Source organism: Typopeltis vanoorti, chromosome 6 (assembly GCF_054136105.1).
Source record: "Typopeltis vanoorti isolate ZY-2024b chromosome 6, IOZ_Tvanoo_1.0, whole genome shotgun sequence".
Classification (NCBI taxonomy): Eukaryota; Metazoa; Arthropoda; class Arachnida; order Uropygi; family Thelyphonidae; genus Typopeltis; species Typopeltis vanoorti.
In genome coordinates this window covers 51,512,736-51,533,870 of record NC_143554.1, presented here as the reverse complement: position 1 = coordinate 51,533,870, position 21,135 = coordinate 51,512,736, and the positions used below count along the sequence as shown (strand labels likewise).

At 35.5% G+C, this 21,135-nt stretch overlaps 1 protein-coding gene across 1 annotated transcript in view; it reads left to right on the top strand.

Annotated features, from left to right (window-relative positions):
- Window positions 1-21,135, top strand: part of LOC150105449 (disintegrin and metalloproteinase domain-containing protein 11-like) — a 602,139-nt gene that overhangs the window by 148,246 nt on the left and 432,758 nt on the right. Inside the window, exon 10 of the mRNA XM_090393967.1 lies at window positions 19,388-19,459. Coding sequence (XP_090250093.1) covers window positions 19,388-19,459 — 72 coding nt within the window. The remainder of the gene's footprint in view (window positions 1-19,387; window positions 19,460-21,135) is intronic.

Genomic DNA, 21,135 nt, shown 5'->3' with positions numbered 1-21,135 from the left:
GACCATAGGCACAAATAAGTCTCATCCAGTTCCCCATTCTCATATTTGCCCACATCACTCTACTTGAGACTGCCTGCCATTCAAGAAGATTAGCCTCGTATTTTGTGTTGAATACTATGGCTACTCCTTCATTAAGGATGTGAAGTCAAAAAGGTCAGAATGATTTTGAGAATTGGAGAAGTTTCAGAGACAGCAGATTGATAAAATGAACATGCTTTCCTCAAAAGGAAAGAGTTAAAAGACATATATAAATAGAAAAGCTAGTTCATAGGAAACCAATGCAATGGTATAGAATGCAGTGACATCATCAGAATCAACATTAACATATAAATAAAAGATACCAAGAAATTATATACTTAATTTAATCGTTTATCTAAGTGTAAGCAAACAGAGTTTGCACCTGAAGTATCTTCAGGACTGAGGCAACTCATACATAGAAGCTAATGACTTCACATCACTTGCCTAAGTATTCCATAATGCAAAGCACATATCCTTACAGACATGTATAATGCTATGCATTATGGGAAGGGTTACTACCCAGACCGGCTTCAACCTTTATTGAGGTGAAAAAGTAAATGCTTACTTATCATAGTCATAGAGTAGTTAGAATAGGAGTGTAAGGAAGCCTGATAGTATTAGGAGAAAGAAAGACAGATAAATAGCATGATAGATAGAGAAAAGGCCTCAGGTCTTTTATATCATCATGAAGCCAAAGGCTATCAGTTTTCCTTTTTCACCAATCTCATATAGATGAACAAGCAAAATACCAATTGAAACTAAAGCACAAAGATGACTGATAACCAGGTGGTTAGCTCTGTCTGGGTTAACTGCCTTGAGTTGGCCTTCTCTGTCTGGGATTTCTCTCCAGTCATCCATGCAATTGACTATAAGACTACATTGAATTAAGAGAATGAAACTATTTTAAAAAATCTCTCATAGCAAGAATAGACAGCATTTTATCTCCTCCCTGATGGATATTGCATAATGTGTGCCACGGCCCCCTTGGGGGCCATAGGTTTTTGTTAGGGGGGGGGCATGAAATAATGAAAACAAATTAAAAATCTTTTAAGACTAAGTAGATTTTTTTTTTTATCTTAAAAGAAATGTATTTCATTTTTATTATTTCTTTTTTTATTTTTTATATTTTAATGGAAAAAAATCACACGTTGGTGCGGGTTCGCAAATTTTGCTTCCTGAATATTTCGGCGCTTATTGGTACAGCCATAGTACTTATGAATATTAGTAAATATATGCTTATTCATATAAGTTTCATTTCAAAGCAGAAATAATCTAAGAATTGCAGTTTCACATATTTCACCTGATATTGGTGTGGCAGTATTGAAACACATCCATCATATTAAATTGTTATTAAACTTCTTTTAGGTTTTTAATTCTTTCTTTATTACTAATTGTTTTACATTTCATGTGCTTGTTACAGCAAATCTACAATAACAATATATCTATATAAAAATATGAGATAATGTTCCATGTCAAATGTGTATGTAAGATACTAAAAATGTAATATTTGCGTTTGATTTTTGCAATATTCGCTGTGTCTGTTTTGTATTGAATATAAATACAATAAATATTATAATAATATATGTCTATATTACAATTTTTTTTTCTAAGGGGGGGAGTGCGTGAAATATTTTAATTTTTCCAAAGGGGGCCCTGACATCCAGAAGTTTGGTCTACACCATCTAGTGATAATTTTTTGGACCTTGAAGTCTCATCTGTGGGAGTCAGACCCGAAGATGATACTAAAGTTGAAGTAACACGGAAGTCATATGTTCATATACGAGTAGCCAAAAGGTGTCAGACCTTATTATTAAAATGCTCTGGATTAGAGATAGTTGTTGGATGTTTTTCCACTTGATTATACTATAAATTAAAGATACCAAGAAATTATATACTTGGTTTAATCCTTTATCCAAGTGTAAGCTAACAAAGTCCCCAATAATGATCACTCACTTTGCGCTTGACAAACTGACTGGCATGAACATGTTCTGCTCATCACCATCTATATTTCCTGATCTACCATTAAATATCTTGCTTTTTTGCACCATGTATTCTCAAAGCCATTAATGTATTTCTGCTCTGATTCTATACTCTGGAAGACACAGTTCATCTCTTATCATTAGTAACAATCCACCACTACATTTACTTTTCCTATCCTGCCAAAATATGCCCTTTGATTTTTCTGCATGTCAGAATATCATCCTCCTCAGTTAAGCAAGTTTCACTGATACCAACAATCTTTTGAGAGATTGATGCAATCGCTGGCACAAACTCATTCCCCTTATTCCTAATACTCCTGGAAATATTCCTGGAGTATTAGGAGTTTATCTCACAAATCAAAACTGTGCATTCTTGATTTGGGATTTTGTAAAACATGAGTTATATTCTGTCAAGAAGGGGTATATGTGGAAGTGCCAGGCAAGTGATTATGACTAGGTTAGGAGGATTCTTGAAGCTGTGATATGGCATTAAAAGCTGCAAGGGAAAGATGTAGTAGTGCATGGAGCATCTAGAGCATAGGTTCCCAAAGTTCAGGCAGTCTAGGGGTCGGTGGCTCTTTATAGAAGAAATTAATAATATATATTTAAAAATTAATTATTTTTGTGATTTTGCGATTAGATAATAATTTAAAATTTAAATATTGCATTTTAATTCATCTTATGCCCATCTTACACGATCAATTTTTTTTATCAATTTTCTATTTCAATTATTTAATCATTTGAAAATTTACTATGTCAGATAGAAATAGATGTCAATTTTTTATGTCAATGAGAAAATAGAGCATGTATATATGTGTGTATAATAGGTTATGTTTACAGTAGCAAATATATTCGTTATATTTCATTTCAAAATATATATAAATATATAAAACCACTTTTCTAATTGATTTGTACAAAAATAAACCCAATTTTATATAATTTAATATTATGAGTAAAATAATAATGGCAAGAAAGAAATAAAATCGTAAATTTTAGTTAGCCTAGTTAGTAGTAACTTATATTGCTAACTAGAGGGAAAAAACAATGCAAATATTATTCCAAACTTATTATACTGTTTTCTGTGGTTATGTTTTGTAGGTTTGTTGTTTATATCTTGTGTAATTATTTTATTTATTAATTATTATTTATAATTATTCGGACAAAACGCGGAAAACTGTTATAATGGGGGTGTTACAAAATTTATGTCTTGCAAAGTGGGCAGTGGCCCGAAAAAGTTTGTGAACCTATGATCTAGAGGAAGCATTATCAGATTGTATACCCAAGGGCAGTAGGGCAAATCAGAAGTTAGATGGATGAGTAGTTATCACTAAGCATGAGCTGCAGAAAAAGAAAATGTTGTGAAGGGTATATATGGAGAAAGGTGACCTGCAAACTCATGAACAGTACAAGGGTAAGACAAGAAAGGTGACCAGCATGATAAAGAAGGCAAGAATGAGATTATGAGAAGAAACTAGCCAAACAGGCTAAGGAGGTCTTCTGTTACATGGCAAATAAGAAGAAGAATGATTATGGAAGAATAATCTTAATGAGTGTTGATGGTGACGAAGTAATAGAAGCAGATAAAATAGTTGAGTTACTTGAGTGTGATTTTGCAAGGGTACATTATCCAAGTGAGGTTCCTTTTGTGACATATAGGACAGAAATTGATGTGGGAAAAGAGGTGACTCAATTGGATATTCTTAGGATATTGCAGAATCTCAAGGTAAATACTTCTATGGGATTAGATGAGCTTTCTGTTCACATTTTATGATAATGTGCAAGGGGACTGATAATGCTCTGATTAAACCACAGTTCTGGTGGAAGTCCAAAGGAGTGGAAAGAGGGCAAAATAATTTCTTTGCATAACAGAAGTTCTAAGACTGCAGTAGCAAATTATAGATCAATCAGTGTCTTACGAGTAGTGGTAAAAACACTGGAAAAATTGGTCAAAAAATAAAAATTCAAGAATGGGTGGATCAGATTATGATACTCAATGAGGGGGGCAACATGGTTTTGTGAAGAGTCAATCATCCTGTAGTAATTTACTAACTTTTAATAATAGAGTGACAGGTGAATGAATTGGATAAAGGAAATGGCTACATGATGATTCTGCTGGATTTTGCAAAGGAATTTGACAAAATACCACATGGAACTCTGTTATGCAAATTAGAACAAATGGAGGATAGATATCACACAAGTTATGCCGATAAGAGGGTGGCTGTTGGATAGATATCAAAAACTGGTATGTGGTGGGGGAGGCAGGGAGAAAGCTAGTGACTAGTGGTGCCATAAGGTTCGTTGTTAGGACCACTATCATTTTCTTTTCACATAAATGATATAGGAAATAATCTAAAAGGAAATATTCAGTTTGCTGATGGTGCAAAATTGGATAGATAATAGTTGATCAAGGTGATGTGGAGAGCTTGCAGAATGATTTAAATAGGCTGTCAATATGGGCAAAATATAATGAGTATTTATTTAATGAGGAGAAATGTAAAGTTATACATTTTGAGATAAATTGATTACGAGCTGCGTGCTACATCGATGGAACTGTAATCCAGGAAATTACCATATTGCTAAGGTAGCTCATAAGATTACTTAGCTATTGAAGAACACACTAACAAGTAAAGATAAGGAAATTGTTATTCCTATTTATAAGGTAATATAATACATCCATATCTGAATTAATGTGCTGAGGTCTGATCTCCTGAGTTTCTTGGGAATGAGGAAGTTGTGGAGAAGATTCAGAGGTGAGTGACCAAGGTGAGTAGTCTATGGAACATTCCCTATGACGGTAGATTGAGTTTGTGGATTGCAGAAGTTCTTTGATAGGCAAAAAAAGGGGGGGCGATATGATAGAAACAGTTAAGTTACTTAAAGGATTTTATAGGATTGATGCAGGGGAAATGATTCAGCATTAGTCTAGAGAGGGCAGAATAAGAGTTCATCCCTGGAAGTGAGTAGAAGCGTGGTTAGTAGGGGTGTGAGGACTAGATTTTTTGCTTGGAGAGCTGTGAATGAATGGAATGGGTTGCTAGAGCCAGTTGCGAGCACTTTGTCTGTTAGTAAGTTGAAGGATAGACATAATTGATTGTATGGATAGTTTTGTTTTCCTGCAGTGAGTCTTTGGACTTCATGCAGTGCCTGTGCATAATAATAATATGTATACGGAAAAACCAGCACATTGCTGCTATTCATATAGCTGTTATTACTTCTCACTTATTCCACCTGACTCTGCAATATCCTATGCACCATATCATTTCTCATGAGACTATCTCCTACATTTCACCCTTGCAACTTTAGTTTCTCTGCTGTAACACACTTACTGCCCAAAAGACATCAGTCTCTCCAAATGTCTGCATCCTTCTGTGTTCAAATGTAATCCATCTATTGTGTACAGCTCTCTTCTATCCTCAAATGTACCCTTACAGACTTCTCTTCCTATGCATGCTCACTATCATTGCATTTTTTTTGTCACTGCTCTTCTCCACCACTCTCCATTATTAAACTGAGACAACACTTACCCTCTTCACTATGACACATTTCTGCTGCATTGTTCCTAATATCAATCTTAAAAATCTTGCTACACAATTCACACTACCTCTTATTTCATTTCTGCCAACCATCACTGTGATTTCCTCAACATTTTTGCCTTGCTGCACTGTATCACTCCTCTACACACCTTGAATAATTGAATCTCCATTCATGACAATCCAAACAGCTTCATTCATTCTTCTTTCACTGACCTTCATGACCTTTTTCTACTTCCGGTATCTCTCTCTCTCTCTTTTCTCTCCCACTTTTCCTCCTTCCTCTGATCTCTCTATTCCTTACTCCCACACTCTCTCGCTTGCAAGTTTCGTCACTTTCTTTTCTTCTGTTCTCTTCCTTGCTGTTCTTACACCCTTCTCTCTCACTTACTCTCATTTTCCTTGGACTAGCTAACTTCTCCATTCTCCAAATTTCATCATTTGCCCTCCTCAATTGTGCTTTATGCTTTTCATTTCAATCAGTATTCACTACAATCATATCTCCCTCTGTCACACTTCCCAATGTCCTCTCCCTGTGGGGCACTTGTTTGTGGTGGAGGTGACCTCCCAGTGATGGTGCTGGTCTTTTTCATTCTTCCTCTTTTTCTTTATTCCTGTATTCTTTGCTCTACTTCTCCTTAGTCTTTTTTTGCTATTCTTTCTTCCAGGCCACTATTACTGGAATCTGGCATCCTGCTGCCATGTTTACTGTGCAGTGTGACTCGTGGACATCCAGAAAGGGTGTGTGTGTGTGGGGGGGGGGTCCTGGTGGTCTTGTACTACTTTGGCCTCTGTTTCGGCAAGACTGATGCTCCTGGACAGCCTGGCCAGGATCATTCAGCTAGTGGACTTGCCTGCAGGGATCAGTGGAGTTGCAGTGGGTCTCCCCCCATCCCCCCATGGTCCAGAGTTCTGATCCAGGGCTTGCTGGTGTGGTGTCTGGGGTGGCCCTGGCTTTCCGTTCCCAAGTGCAGTCATTGCTTGCCTGTCGGTGTGTGTGTGTGTGGGGGGGGGGGTCTCTGATGCCAAACCAAGGATTTGCATGGTTTCTTCATCCTCAGATGTTTTAGATGTCCTAACAGGGTCCCAACCAACTGCCGATACCATAGACACTTATTTACTTAATCCTCTTCACTCCACCTGGGAGCATAGGTCTTCCACCACCATTTTCCACTGGACTCTATTTTTTGCTTCTGCTTTTATTTGGTAATCGTTATTATTAATATTTGTTATTTCTTTCAGTATTGTTCTTTTCCATCTTTCTCTTGGCCTTCCCCATCTTCTTTTACCCTGTGGGTTCCAATGCTTGAACTTGTCACAGCATTTAAAACCATTCCAGGCTCAAGTTAATTTTGATAATTTTTTGCAGAACACTTATTCACTTTCTGCGGAACACCACTGTTCCTTGGAAAATAGTTTAGGAAACCTTGCTCTATATGTCAATGATCTCACAATTTACTATCACTCTCATAAAAAAAAAAATCAGCTAATGCTTTTTTATTCCCGTATAGGGAGTAGGCGAGGCCATTTTAGCCTTATCTAACTTTTGGAGACTCAGTGGGCAGTTCAGTCTCTACTGGTATCCAATCAGAGATAGCTAGCCCAAGGCTATCAATAATTAAGCAGCACGCAGCGAAGAGACAGCTCAACAAGTGCCACCATCTCGTGGTCCCTAACCCAGTATACCCTAAATAATGTCCTAAATAGTGTGGATTTTGCAGTCCATTTTCTTGAGTTTACAGGACAAAAAACTCAAGTTTCGGGAGAAAAATACCACTTGCTTGTGCCAGAGATCGACTAACTCAGGAACTGAGAGAGAGTTGAATCTCATTTGAATTCTATTCTCTGCTGAATGGGATATCAATTGATCTTCATTGCTTCATCTTTATCGTGTGCCGATACTTTCAAAGCTAGATTATCGGTCTCGAGTCTATGGTTCTGCAAGGCAGAATAACCTGCGATGGCTGGATCCCATCCATTATCAGGGTATATGAATAGTTATTGGTGCCATTCACACATCACCCATTTAGTCTTTGTTGAAGCAAATGAACTGGCCCTATTATATATTCTATATATGTATAGATATATATAGAATAGATATACTGGCCCTATTATATATATATATATATATATATATATATATATATATATATATATATATATATATATATATATTCTATCACTTAGATAAAAACAGTTGTCTCTTAATTATGCCCTAAAGATAAAGTCTCTTCCAGATCACGACTAGTCTCTTTTCTCTGTATTGGGAAGCTCAGTATCACACATGTGAGACTGCCATGCATCCTTTTGATATGCATGTTAAAGAGACTATGCAAGCTGTTGGCATGAATGTTGACATTGCCTACAATGAACATAACAGCATACTTGCATGGCAGGTTTGCACTCCATCAGCACACAGAGTAGCCCACTTTGATTTCTTGGCCATCTCTATTGATGCCTCAAGAACTGATACTTGTGTGTGCTGTTGTGTTTCTTGACATTACTGTCTGCAACCAGATCCTACCATAATTGCAGTAATTATACATGGCATACAAAGTTGTATGCCATTCAGCTTACACTTGTGCATATAAAAGAAAACTGCTACCAAAAGTGTGCAATTTATACAGAATCATTGAGCTCTTTACAGGTTCCTCTCCTATGTATAATGCACATCCAGTGCTGTATGATGTAAATTAAAGATGCCAAGAAATTATATTCTTGGTTTAATCCTTTATCCAAGCATAAGCAAACAAGGTTTGTGACTGAAGTAACTTCAGAACTGGGCAACTCGTATATAGAGGCTAATGACTTCACGTCACGCGCATTAGTATCCCATATCGCTAAAAAACACACGTATTAACCACAATGATAACTTTTAATATGTAAATATTTCATCCCAAGTATCTTGGGACATCATCAATACAGTAATTCAAACAGTACTAGGAATAACATATAGTTAGGGCTCATGATTACAATGGAATCTCAATATGCGTACAATAACGTGTTATAGAAGTAAATAAAAAAAAAAAATTAACCTATATAAAGTTTATTTTACACAATTTTGTATAACAATTTCCCATACTTTAGGAATATTAAGTACGTCGTCGCAGTTTAAATTTGGTCTGTGTAGTAGGGCTTCATCACTTTCTTTATATAAACGTTCATGTTTATATAAAGATCTATGTAAAAGTTTCGACTTTTCCCAATGGATCCTATGGTTTGGATTTTCAATTCTGTGTTGAGAGAGACCAGATTTCTGCAGTTTGAAAAGACGAATGTGGTCTTGATGTTCCGAGATGCTTTTCTGAACAGATCTACCTGTCTGTCCAAAGTAAGACAATTTGCAAGAGCATGGGATCTCATAAATGGCAGGTAATATCAGTGGTGAGAGTTTGTCCTTAGGAGAAGGTAACAAGTTATAGATTTGGTTGATGGGTTTGTAAGTAGTGGCAAAATTGTATTTCTTCATAATTTTTGAAAGACGTTCGGAGATGCCTTTTACGTAAGGTATGGGAAATCCTCTGAACTTCTTCTTGTCTAGGTTGATGTGTGGGGAAGTGACGGATCATTTTTTGAGTGTTTTAAGATTATATCCATTTAGTATGGCTGTATTTTTGATTATTTATAGTTCTTGGTTTAGAGATTCTTCAGAGGAGCAGAATTTGTGTGCTCTGGAAACTAGTGATTTAATGATGCCAAATTTCTGAGATGGATGATGAGCGGAAGAAATATTTACATATTAAAAGTTATCACTGTGGTTAGTACGTGTTTTTTTTTAGTGATGAATTCACCACAGGTTTCATTATATAAAAAGTATCCCATATGCAAATCACATATCCTTGTATGTATAATTGCTATGCATTATGGGAAGGGTAACTATACAGACTTGTTTCGACCTTTATTGAGGTGAAGTATTAAAGGGGAGGTGCTAATCATAGGCCTAGATTAGTTAGTATAGAGGGGTGCAAGAAAGCCTTGATAGTATTAGGAGAAAGAAAAGACAGATAGATAGTATGAGAGAGATAAAGAAAATGCCTCAGCTCTTTTATATCATCATATAGCCAAAAGCTGTCAGTTTTCTTTTTTCACCAATCTCATAACCAAAAGACCAATTGAAACGAAAGCACAAAGATAACTGATGCCTAGGTGGTTAGCCTTATCTGAGTTTAACCACCTCGAGTTGGCTTTCTGTGCCAGGGATTGCTCTCCGGTCATCTCTGCCTGACTGTAATACCACATTGAATTAAGACGATGCCTATTTAAAAAAACCTTTCATAGCAAGAATAGACAGAATTTTATATCCCACTCTTGAATATTGCATAAAGTGGGTGATCTACACCATCTAGTCAAGATATGATATCTCCTAGAATGCTTCTTTCTAAATACAAAAATCGTCTGACTGAACAATAAAATTTCCACAGTTCAATATTATAAAGCATTTGGATGTCATATTGCTGGTTTTCAAATCCATGTTTCTTTCTAACCTTCCGTAAATGGTATTTTAATTCATTAATTATAAAAATCAAAATTCTCTTCCCATTGCTGACCACCTGTCAGCAATGGGAAGAGAAAAAAAAAAAAAAAAAATGACCTGTTCTGTTGTAAGTAGTGGAATGTCCAACACATTACATAATCTGTTCGAAATATACAGAGGAAGAGGGGCAGCTGTAGAATGCATGTTCTACTGTTTCTAACTGGTAATAGATATTACAGATTGGGTCTCCGATGTTAAAGGACCTCCATTTGATGGTGTTGGACCATCAAATGGAAGATCTATTTGATGGTCCTTTGGAACTTCAGTGAGTTATGCAACAAAGTATTGTTGTCAGTACCCAACTCTGGAAGTTTACAGCAAAAGAGATTAAAGATTTCTTTATACCAAATTTTAATTTTTTTAATGGAAAGAATGGCAATGCCAAAGTGTAGTAGCAATCTTAGAGTTAAGCACAGAGTGTTGTAGCATTCAGAAACAATCTCAGATTTTGGACCTTTATAATCATTTACTCCAAACAGGGGAAAATGAAAACCATAGTACAGGAGAAGATCTGCACATGTGTGATTGGTCTGCAATATTTTATGGATTTTTTAAGCTGTATTGCTTAAATAGCAGAATTTTAAGACTGAAAGCCCAAATCCTCCATGCTTCTTTGATAGTTGAAGAAATTTCTTTTTAACTTCTTGGTATCGTCTGGACCAAAAAAATTGGACAGACTTACTATATAATTGCTTTTCTTCAGCTTTTGTGATATCTGTAATATTTATTATGCACAACTGATTATTAAAGATTGTACTCTGGCTTTAGAAGAAAAGGAAAGTGGCCCTATATATAAGTTCTTGAACTGGTAATATTGGTAAGTGGAGAAGGTCCAAGTATAATGATGGATTCTCTTTTAGGGGTTAGTCCAAAAGGAATGCCTCCAAGATCCCATTTTCCAAAAACTTTTAATTTTGTCTTGTCTGTATTAGTAGTTAATCCACTGATCTTGCTGAATTTTTCCAAAATACCAAAAAAGATATATATGGAATCAGTATCCATCAAAGTGCCCACTACATCATCAGCTAATGCCTTATTTTCCTTCATAGCTGAAGAAAACCCTTTACTCCTTTTCGAATTTTGACCTGGTCTGACAGGAACCCATTAACTAGGAGGCGGGTAGTTTAATTGGCATAGGCTCTTTTGATAATGGATAGCGGCTTTTTACTTACACCAGTTTGCTGGAGGATTCAGAACAGAAAGGAATGCTGGACATTATCAAATGCTTGAGTAAGGTCTACTGCCATGGACTGCTTTTTCATATTAACTAAGCCAAAAGGCCAAACGGATTTGTTACTAAGCCGATTAGATCACGTAGCAGAAATAGATTAAATTCTACTGCTTGGCCTGGAACTCCATATGCCTGTGTGCTTTAATTATATATTTCATTCCCACTTTGAGCATGTTATTGATAATGTGGAAAAATATCTTGTAGTCAGTATTAGATAGAGAAATAGGTCTCCAGGTGCTGATTAAGGTGTGATCTCTATAGATTTTGGAATGAGGACAGTATGGCTTGCTACAAATTCAATTGGTTTGTATCCTGATGAGAGAAAAGAATTAAATAGTATAACTAGAATGGGATGAATAAAATTCCAGGCCTCACAGTGAAGATCTATCCCTAGACCATCAGATCCTAGTTGTGTCATCCAAGTTGTGTCACTTATGTTATGGCAAAGGATAAAAACAAGAATATAATTTCTTGTTAAGTATAATTGTATTTCAGACCAAGTGAAAAAGACTTGCTGCAACTAAGTTTCATACTTAATTATTTTAATAATATGGTGATAACACCATTTTTATTAATTCTATATGGAAAATATAACTTCAGCAATGATTTAATTCACAGCATCCCATTGGGTGTAGTTCCCACTGATGAGACGCCCCTGAAAATGGTTATTATTACTATCGGACATTATGGGATATTGAAGCAATTCAACATATAGCCATCGGTCTCAATATATTGTATAAATAGCCTAGTCATAAGGATACTTCGTCTGAAAATTTTTGTTTGCTTACAGTTGGATAAAGAATAAAAACAAGATTATGATTTATTATCAAGTATAATTTGCTTTCATGCAATGCATACAGACTTGTTACTAAGTCTAAGGCAGCATAAAGACTAAGGCAGCATATTATAGACCAATCAGTAGCTTGTTTGCTGGTGGGGAGGGGCATCACTCTCACCAAATTATGAAGACATCCTTTATTGAGCACATCTCACTGAAGGATAATAATTTTTCTTAAGGCAGAAGCAGAATCAAGGAAAAGCCTTTCATATATGTTCGGATAAAGTAGAGTGGCCTTCTTCCAGTTTATCCCATGGTTGGTATCCAAATCATGGTCAGCAAGACCTGAGTAATTTGTTCACTTTGCCCACTTTCTGTAATAAATTAACAGTTGAGTCGAATGCAGTAACATGGCTATATCGTGTTACACACAGTCTTGCCATAAATGCTGCTATAACTTTTGCACATCCCACTCTTTCCACAGAATTGTGTGAGCTCAGTTCCATTAGTGGTGCTGTGCACAGCTAACATTTGCATTTATCAGTAGAGAATCTGTACTGGCTATCATGCATTGGGGAGATTATGAGAACTGTGTAGGTAATATCACTTCATCAGGTTGGAATGCAACCACCTGTTATTTTCAATACATTAAAAATACTTGGGAACAGTAGGATGTTTATGTATCAGACTATTAACTATTATGATACAAAAGACTTATCTGACTACCAAAGAACAGGTTGACACTTTGCAACAGCTTGTGAAGCCTATGAAGGCATGCCTGCACCATAATACTGTGCGAATGCAGACAGTAATCTCATGAGAAAGTAACATTTCACAGAAAATGATGTCGTGTGTACTAACTTGTTAACCTTGGGTTAGAGCTTATCATCATTCTACTGCACACTACCTAACACCACAACTAATGTGGCAGAGGATGATCAAATCAAAGGCACTTGGCTGGTGGTATGCTAAAAGCAGACACAGAGATGCATCTTCTCTTCACAGATGGTGAAAAGATTTTCACATTGAAGAATCATTTCACGCATATACTCAATCACCAAAACAATTGCGATGGTCACACAGCATGTGCCATATCACCCAGGTTTCAGAGAGGTTATCACTCTGCATCAATGATGGTATAGCGTGTATGTGTGGTGGTAACATAGGGTGTATCTAAGTTGCATTTCTTAATTCTACTCCACCATCATATGGTGGAATAGAATTAAGGGACAGGGCAGGTGACAAGAGGCATTCTACAAGATTCTGTATTTGGGCCACATTACACTGATCATATAGGGAAGGAATTATTTCATGGAGGATTATCCAAATGTTTACTGATGATGCTAAGTTGTGGAGAAGGGAATAAGTATTAATAGTGATGTAGTGATTCTGCAGAATGATTTAAATAGAATGGAAGTGTGGGCAAAGATTAAAGGTTATTGTTTGAATGTGGCAAATGCAAATATGGACTATGGCAAGTTGTAATACACTGATGGAAGTGGACCAAAGGAAATGACATCAGAAATTAGAGAATTAAGAGTGGGGATGTACAGGAAGTTGTAGTTTGGAGGACATATTTCAAACATGAATGAGTAGATCAGTTGAATGTTTAAAGAGAGAGCAAATATTCATTACTAAGGACATCTAATCTCAGAGAAATGTATTTTTCATAAGTGAATTCTCAAAAAATACATTTTTCTGACATTGGATTTCTTTAGTATTGAATGAATGTTTGTTTTTACTCTTTTAAGGTTCCTGTCTCTGAAGAGAACCAACCTGTTCAAAACAGTTGTCAGGCCATTGAAACTTTATCAAATGCACTAAGAGAGAGAGAGAAAGAGAGAGAGAGAGACAGACAGACAGGCAGGCAGGAACCTTAAGAGAGGCAAAATATACAGATGCTTGGGCACCAGTCATGTTCTTCTAAGTAGTGCAAGCTAAATCAACTCCAATGCCAAGGATTGTATTCTAGTTTATTTATTTATTTCGTATCCAAACACAAGTGGTACAGTAGTAAGTAAGTGGTACAACATTATTTACAACAAATTAGGATAGATTACAAATGAGAACAGCTTAAATTTGATAGGTGAATTATACAGGGAATAATAAGTAAAATATGAAAAAGAAGCTATACGTTAGTATGTACAATAAATATGGTCAGATGCTCCTCCAGTAGCTTGCACAATCGATTGCTCTTTCTGTGCAGAATATAAGGTCCTCTTTTGTGCAAGGTAATTGAAGAAAGGGACAAGAAAGAAGGTGTTCCATAGACTGGGTTGTCCAACACTCACAGTTATCTGGTCCAGTGAGGGTAGCCCCATTTGATGATGTTTTGTTTGCAGCGTACTGTCGTTCAAAGTCTGCTGAGGCTTTTCGAAGTACTCCAGTCCAAGTGGGCACCACATGGAAGATGTTTGGCTGTTGGAATACCAATTTTATCATAATTTTATCAGAATCATCTCACACTCAGAAATAAATATTTTATTTCTGAGTGTGAGATGATTAATGGTATCATATGCTGCAGTTAGGTCTACAAAGACTGCTCCTGTGGCTAGTTTTTCCTCATAACCATTTTCTGTATACTGAGTAAGGTTGAGAATTTATGATGTACAGGATTTACCTGGTATAAAACCAGCCTGCTCAGCAATAAGATGGGGTTCAATTAGCGGTTGTAGCCTATTTCCCTGGTTTCAGAAAGGCCACCACTGTATTCTTGTGAGCTCTGTGGTCAAATTAAAAAAACTTTCATAGTTTCTACAAACATTCAGCTTTAAAATACTGTTTAGTCTTTAATATCCATTATTTCTATGTAATTTATATTCACAGAAATGAAGCCATATGGCTCTTTTTATATTAATTACTCACCACACTCTTGCATAACTTTCAGGGGTGCCCCATCAGTGTATTACAACTATGGCAAGTTGTAATACACTGATGGAAGTGGACCAAAGGAAATGACATCAGAAATTAGAGAATTAAGAGTGGGGATGTACAGGAAGTTGTAGTTTGGAGGACATATTTCAAACATGAATGAGTAGATCAGTTGAATGTTTAAAGAGAGAGCAAATATTCATTACTAAGGACATCTAATCTCAGAGAAATGTATTTTTCATAAGTGAATTCTCAAAAAATACATTTTTCTGACATTGGATTTCTTTAGTATTGAATGAATGTTTGTTTTTACTCTTTTAAGGTTCCTGTCTCTGAAGAGAACCAACCTGTTCAAAACAGTTGTCATCACCCTACATTGGAAAAATTCTCATCTCCTCTTAACTGTATTTCTTAAGGAAATTATAACATATACCAATGTATTAACTAAAATAAATATAATTAATACTTCCAGTATTTCAGTAAAGTCAAATTGCCATCATCAGGGAACACAGTATAATATGATGTATGATATGTGTACTGAGGCACCACGCTAACTAATGAGGCTGAATCATGTCAACTGAGAGTAAGCCTCAAGTCTGGGATGCTATTTAGTGAATAGGAATCCTTTTATTAACTTATACATTACAAGAGGATCACTCCCTTGAAGTTGTGTAAGAGCATGGTGAGTAGGTTCATGAGGATGAGTGGAATCGATTGCCAGAGGCCATTATGAGTGTCCTGATGGTCAATAATTTTACAGGGAAGTATGATAGGTATTTTGTGAATAATGGTTAGTGTGGGTCTCCTTAGATGACTCTTGATTCCACAGAGTTACCCATGTAATGATAATAATAATAAGGAATACATCACTATATATTCCACGTCCTTCCCAGCTTCAACTAAACTTAAAACAGCAACCAAGAAAAAAAATATAGTTTGCATATAGAAATATATTAAAAGCAGACCTCCCAAATCTTTCCAGATTCATTTAAAATTTTGTGTGATTTTAGGACCAATCTTAGAACTAATCTCCATTTCAAGGCTGCAAAAGTTACTTTACCTAACAGGCAACGTATGTTACAATACACAGCATGCATGCTATGTATATTGTAATGGAGTTTATCTCTTTGTATGTGTTGTATATATACTGGTGTCCAAAAGCTGAGGACAAACTACATTTTTACCTGTATATGAAAAAAGTTTCATGACTACACCCAAATGTGGACATAAATTTATTGCTAGCATACTAATAAATTATATTACACAAAGAATGTGTTAAATTTCATAAAATTAAATTTCAATACATTTTTGGCAAAAGTTACAAATTTTGTAAGGATGTAGTTAAGGAATTAATTTGCTTACAGAAAAAATATATGGAGGACAATTTCAGTATGTAATATGTCCACCCTGAACTGCGATGCATCTCTCACAATGTTGTATCATGCTTTGCACCAAGTGATTCAGGAGTTTCTGAGACAAACTGGCTCACTCATCCTTCAGAGCAAGGATAAGGCCTTTTTTTGTTTTCTGGAGGGGAATTTTGAACAGTAGTGCATCTCCCTATTGTATCTCAGACATGTTCTATGAGATTCAGATCTGAGGAGTGTACTAGCCATTCAATCTGATTAATATCTTCAGTCTCTAGAAGTACTTCCACTGCTCATGTACAGTGTGGTTTGGCACTGTCATCCATAACTAGCTGGCCTGGTTGGCTGAGTGGTTAGCGTATCCACTCTCCAGCTGAAAGGCTGTGGGTTCATATTCCACTGTGGGCATGGATGTTTATAATTGTCTGTGAAAATACTAGTGATAGTGGTGGGCAGTAGATGGCATCGGTGTAGTTGCGGTTCATTGTAGTTGGTGGATTGAGTGGTGGAGACAGAGAGTTGTAGAGTAGGTTCCCTCCCTCGATGAGTCTTTGGATTCCCTGGAGGTGTCATGTAATAATAATAATAATGAATTCTTCACCTAGAGCACCACGGAACAGTCGAATATGATATTGAAGAATTTTGTTGCAATATCGTTCACCAGTCATAGTTCCTTTTTCCAGCTCTGTGCATCCATTAAGCATGCCTCCCACACCATGATACCACCACCGCCATATCTATCCATTTCAAGAATATTCTCGCAACGGTAAGCAGTACCACTTTTATGCCTGATGAAGTGTAGTCTAGAATCTGAGGAAAGACAAAAACGACTCTCATCTGTAAAGAGTACTTTAGCCTATTGGTATCTTGTCCAATTTTTATAGATACAACACGACTGAAAATGTGCTCTACAATGAGCTGTGGATAAAGTGACACAGATTACAGAACTTCAGTCACATAGGCCTGCTTGAGTTTGTTGTGATATCCACGTACCTGTGATTGAATTGAATTGAATTGACTTGCAAGGTGACCTGCCACTGTGCATCTATTACGTTTTGCTGTTATAACCAAAAATTTGTCTTTATGCTCCGTAGTAGAGTAAGGATGACCTCTTAATAAATATCTGGAATACATTCCATTGGCTTGAAATGGCACCCAGAGTGTGGATACAATGCTGTGTGAGATTCCAAACTTTTCTGGCTCAGTAATTCTGCTGCCTTCTTCAAGCTCTTGAATAATTCTTCCCCACATGAAATCATCTAGATGATGTCCTTGAGACATTACATGACATTCAAAATTGCAACTTTATTCCTTCGCAAAAAGAGTTTCCTTCAAACACAATTTGCTTAATGTAGCCCTTTATCCTGTTGAGTGCTACCACATGACCTATTCGCACTTGATTCAAAAATTTGAACATGTAACCCCTTTCTACTCAAAATTGTCAGTTATACAAATTGCTACAAGCTGATTCATCTGAATTTGTGATTGTAATCTTCAGAAATAGTCTACATTGTGACTTTGATATAAATGTCAAAACACTGGATGATTAATTTAGATTTATAATAAATTAAAGTTATTACTTTAACATGGTAGTTGTTTGCATAATTCATTATAATGAAAAGTTAGTCTTAGTTAGAGATCTAAACAGCAGAGTAGGTCATTAATAATAGATATAATCAAATGTTTTGGGAAAAATTGGAGAAAAGAACATAGTTAATAGTAATGGTCACCTACTTCAGTACATGCACTGTCTTTACTTATACCTGCATAAAGATGTGCACCAATTTACAAGGAGAGAAAACATAATAAATAAGAAAACTGTCATTGACTGTTATTGTTGATATCAATAGCTTCACTCTGGTTCAGGACACAATAGAATACAGGGGATTTGAAATGCCATTTACAGCTAAGTGTTGATCACTTCTGAGCAAGATAAAACTGAATATCATGAAAATATAAAAATCTTCACATGGCAGAATCATATTAAAAATGAAGATATTAGGAAGGAATCTGACATTGTTAGCATTCAGGAATGTGTGAGCAGAGTTGATCTCAGGTGGATGATCACTTAAACAGAATGGTAGAAGAAAGTTTACCAAAACAAAAGTTTAATGACCTCTAGTTCCTCTTCCTTCTAGGAGGGAAGGAAGAAGTGCCTTAGAAGAATGAAATATAAAATATGATAGTATTGGAAGTCCTGACAAATAACAGACTAATTCAGAGGAAATTTTTTGAATAGAAGTTAATGGTGTCGTGAACTTTTTATCATCATCATCATCAAATTCCTGCCATGTACCCTCAAGGGGTGTACAGGATATGATAGTACTACATGAAAAAAATTACATCATTATTAATTTCCTATCTACAATTTTCCTCCAAATCAGTCTGTCACTTGTCAAGACTTCAACATTATCAGATCTTATATTTCTATCGTCTAAAGCACTTTGTACCGTATCAATCCACCTATATCTTGGTCTTCCTCTGGGTCGTTTTGCTGCCACCTGGCAGAGAACGCTTGTTTTGCTAATCTTTCCTCGCCCATTCTGTTTAAGTGACCATACCACCTGAGATTAACTGCTAATGCATTCCTGGATGCTGACAATGTCAAGTTCTTTCCTAATATCCTCGTTTTTAATATGATATTGCCATTGATGCCATCTGTTCACACCTATAATCTTTCTCAGGACTCTCATATCTGCGGTCTCTAGTCTTTGGTCAAGTGTTTTACTTCTGACCCAGCTCTCAGATCCATAAGTTAAAAGTGAACTTTTTATGTGGTACTATAATAATAATATCCTGTATCCCTCCCAAGGATACACATCAGGAATTTGATTGTGATGATAAAGAGGAATAAATATGAAAGAAAACAAGTAGTTTCTTGTCAAATGAGATATATTTTTTTTAAGAATAGAATAAATACTTATTCTTGAGGAAGCTATATTCAAAATATAAAAATTTTTAAATAGTATTTAATTTTTGTTATTGTTGTATTTTGTATATGTTTATTTAAATTGTTTATATTATTTTAATATAAAAAGTTATATTAATATATTTAATTTGTTCTAAAATTCATTTTTAGTTTGACAGTAGAAATGCCAGCCGATCTGAAGTTGTTAATGATGCCATCCAAATTGTCAACTGTGTTGACATGGTGAGTACATAATTTCTGATTTACATAAATTAAATACTATGATTTACTGTAGTTTATGTGTATGAGAGAAATGTATGAGATACCAGTATATATATATATTTTTTTTGTATCCAGTTGGGACTTTATCCATCAACAAAGAATTTATTGTATGTGTAGTTAAGTTTTACGTTGAGAGCATTATCATCAGAGCAACTCAGTGTTGCTCTATTAACTCGAATTTTTGCCATAGACAGACACCTATCTATCTGTTTATAGGTTTATAACCTTTCACGGGTGGGAGTCACATTTAAAAACTTTTTTTTTTTTACTTTCACATTAGTTTACCTTACTAGTTCCTGGGTGCACATATCTTTACTTCATGCTAATTTGATTTTGTCAAATTATATCATCTGTGTTGTCATCTCATTCATAAAATTGCCTTTACAAATAATAACGTATAAGCCTTAAACATCAGAACCATCTACAAGCTAGTTAACAATCACCCAGCCATTTGTTCAGTTATACTATATCCCATATAAAGAACTTGGTGAAATCAGATCAAGAGACTATTCATATAACTATATGAAGGAAGCAAATAATTTAAAATCAAACTTTTGCCAACAGGTAACATCCTGGTCAGTTTGGTAGATATTATAATCATAATGAATGAAATTTTGCCTCACAAAATAAGTAAAACTTAATTGGGATTTATTGGAAAGTATGGTACTGTAGATCTCAGAAAAGATGTGTTTTCATGCTTGAGAAGTTGGCAAAAATATTGAAGAAATACATACTATTTAACCCTATCAGACCATGCAAAACATTGTCATCCTTTATATGCTTTTCTAAAGACCAGCTACATACCTTAGATTCACTTTATGTTTGACATATAAGCAGGGCAGCCGATATCAGAATCTATAAACAAAAACTACATTTGGTACTATTAGTATGACCGTTCAAGAGGTCATACTAGTAGTATGAGTATTCAAGACTTGCAAACAATGCCTTGGATAATTGGCATAGAATCTGTTGGGATATAGCCACTTTTCATATAAGCAAACATAAATATGAAAGACTCTTCCTTTAATCTGCCTCTACCTTAAAAAAAATAATAATAATAAAATAAAAAAATCCTAACTGAATGAGTTGGAATGTATGAAACCTCTAGTATGGAAAATGCTTATTCTCAGACCATCAGCCTAACTTCCAAGAATAGCCAATCAAATTCTACTAGGTGTCACAATTTAGGATTTACCTTGTTTCTTCAACATTAGGTTCTCTTACTCATTACCACCCATATGTACATATCTTTACTTATGCCTTGTTCCATGATGTCAATTTAACTTTGGCAAAGTTTAGGAATAATTATTTTAGTTATTATATCATCTTCGTCATCATCTCATTTCTGACATTACCATTATGAGCAGGCCCGTGGGTGGAATGTCTTTTTGTTATACTTAAGGCAACTAACAGTGTAGTTAACTGCTCTCTCAAAATATAAAGCACAGTCATGAAGCTGTATCATCTGGAAACTCTTGTTTGCTTGCACTTGGTTGTGATAGGAATAAAACCAAGGATATACTTTTTTTTTTGCAAAATACTGTATATTACTCAACAAAGAGATGAAGCTTCCCACAGAATTATTTATTTATTATTGCTACAGAATAGCCGAGCTTTAGAGTAGATCTGAAGATTTC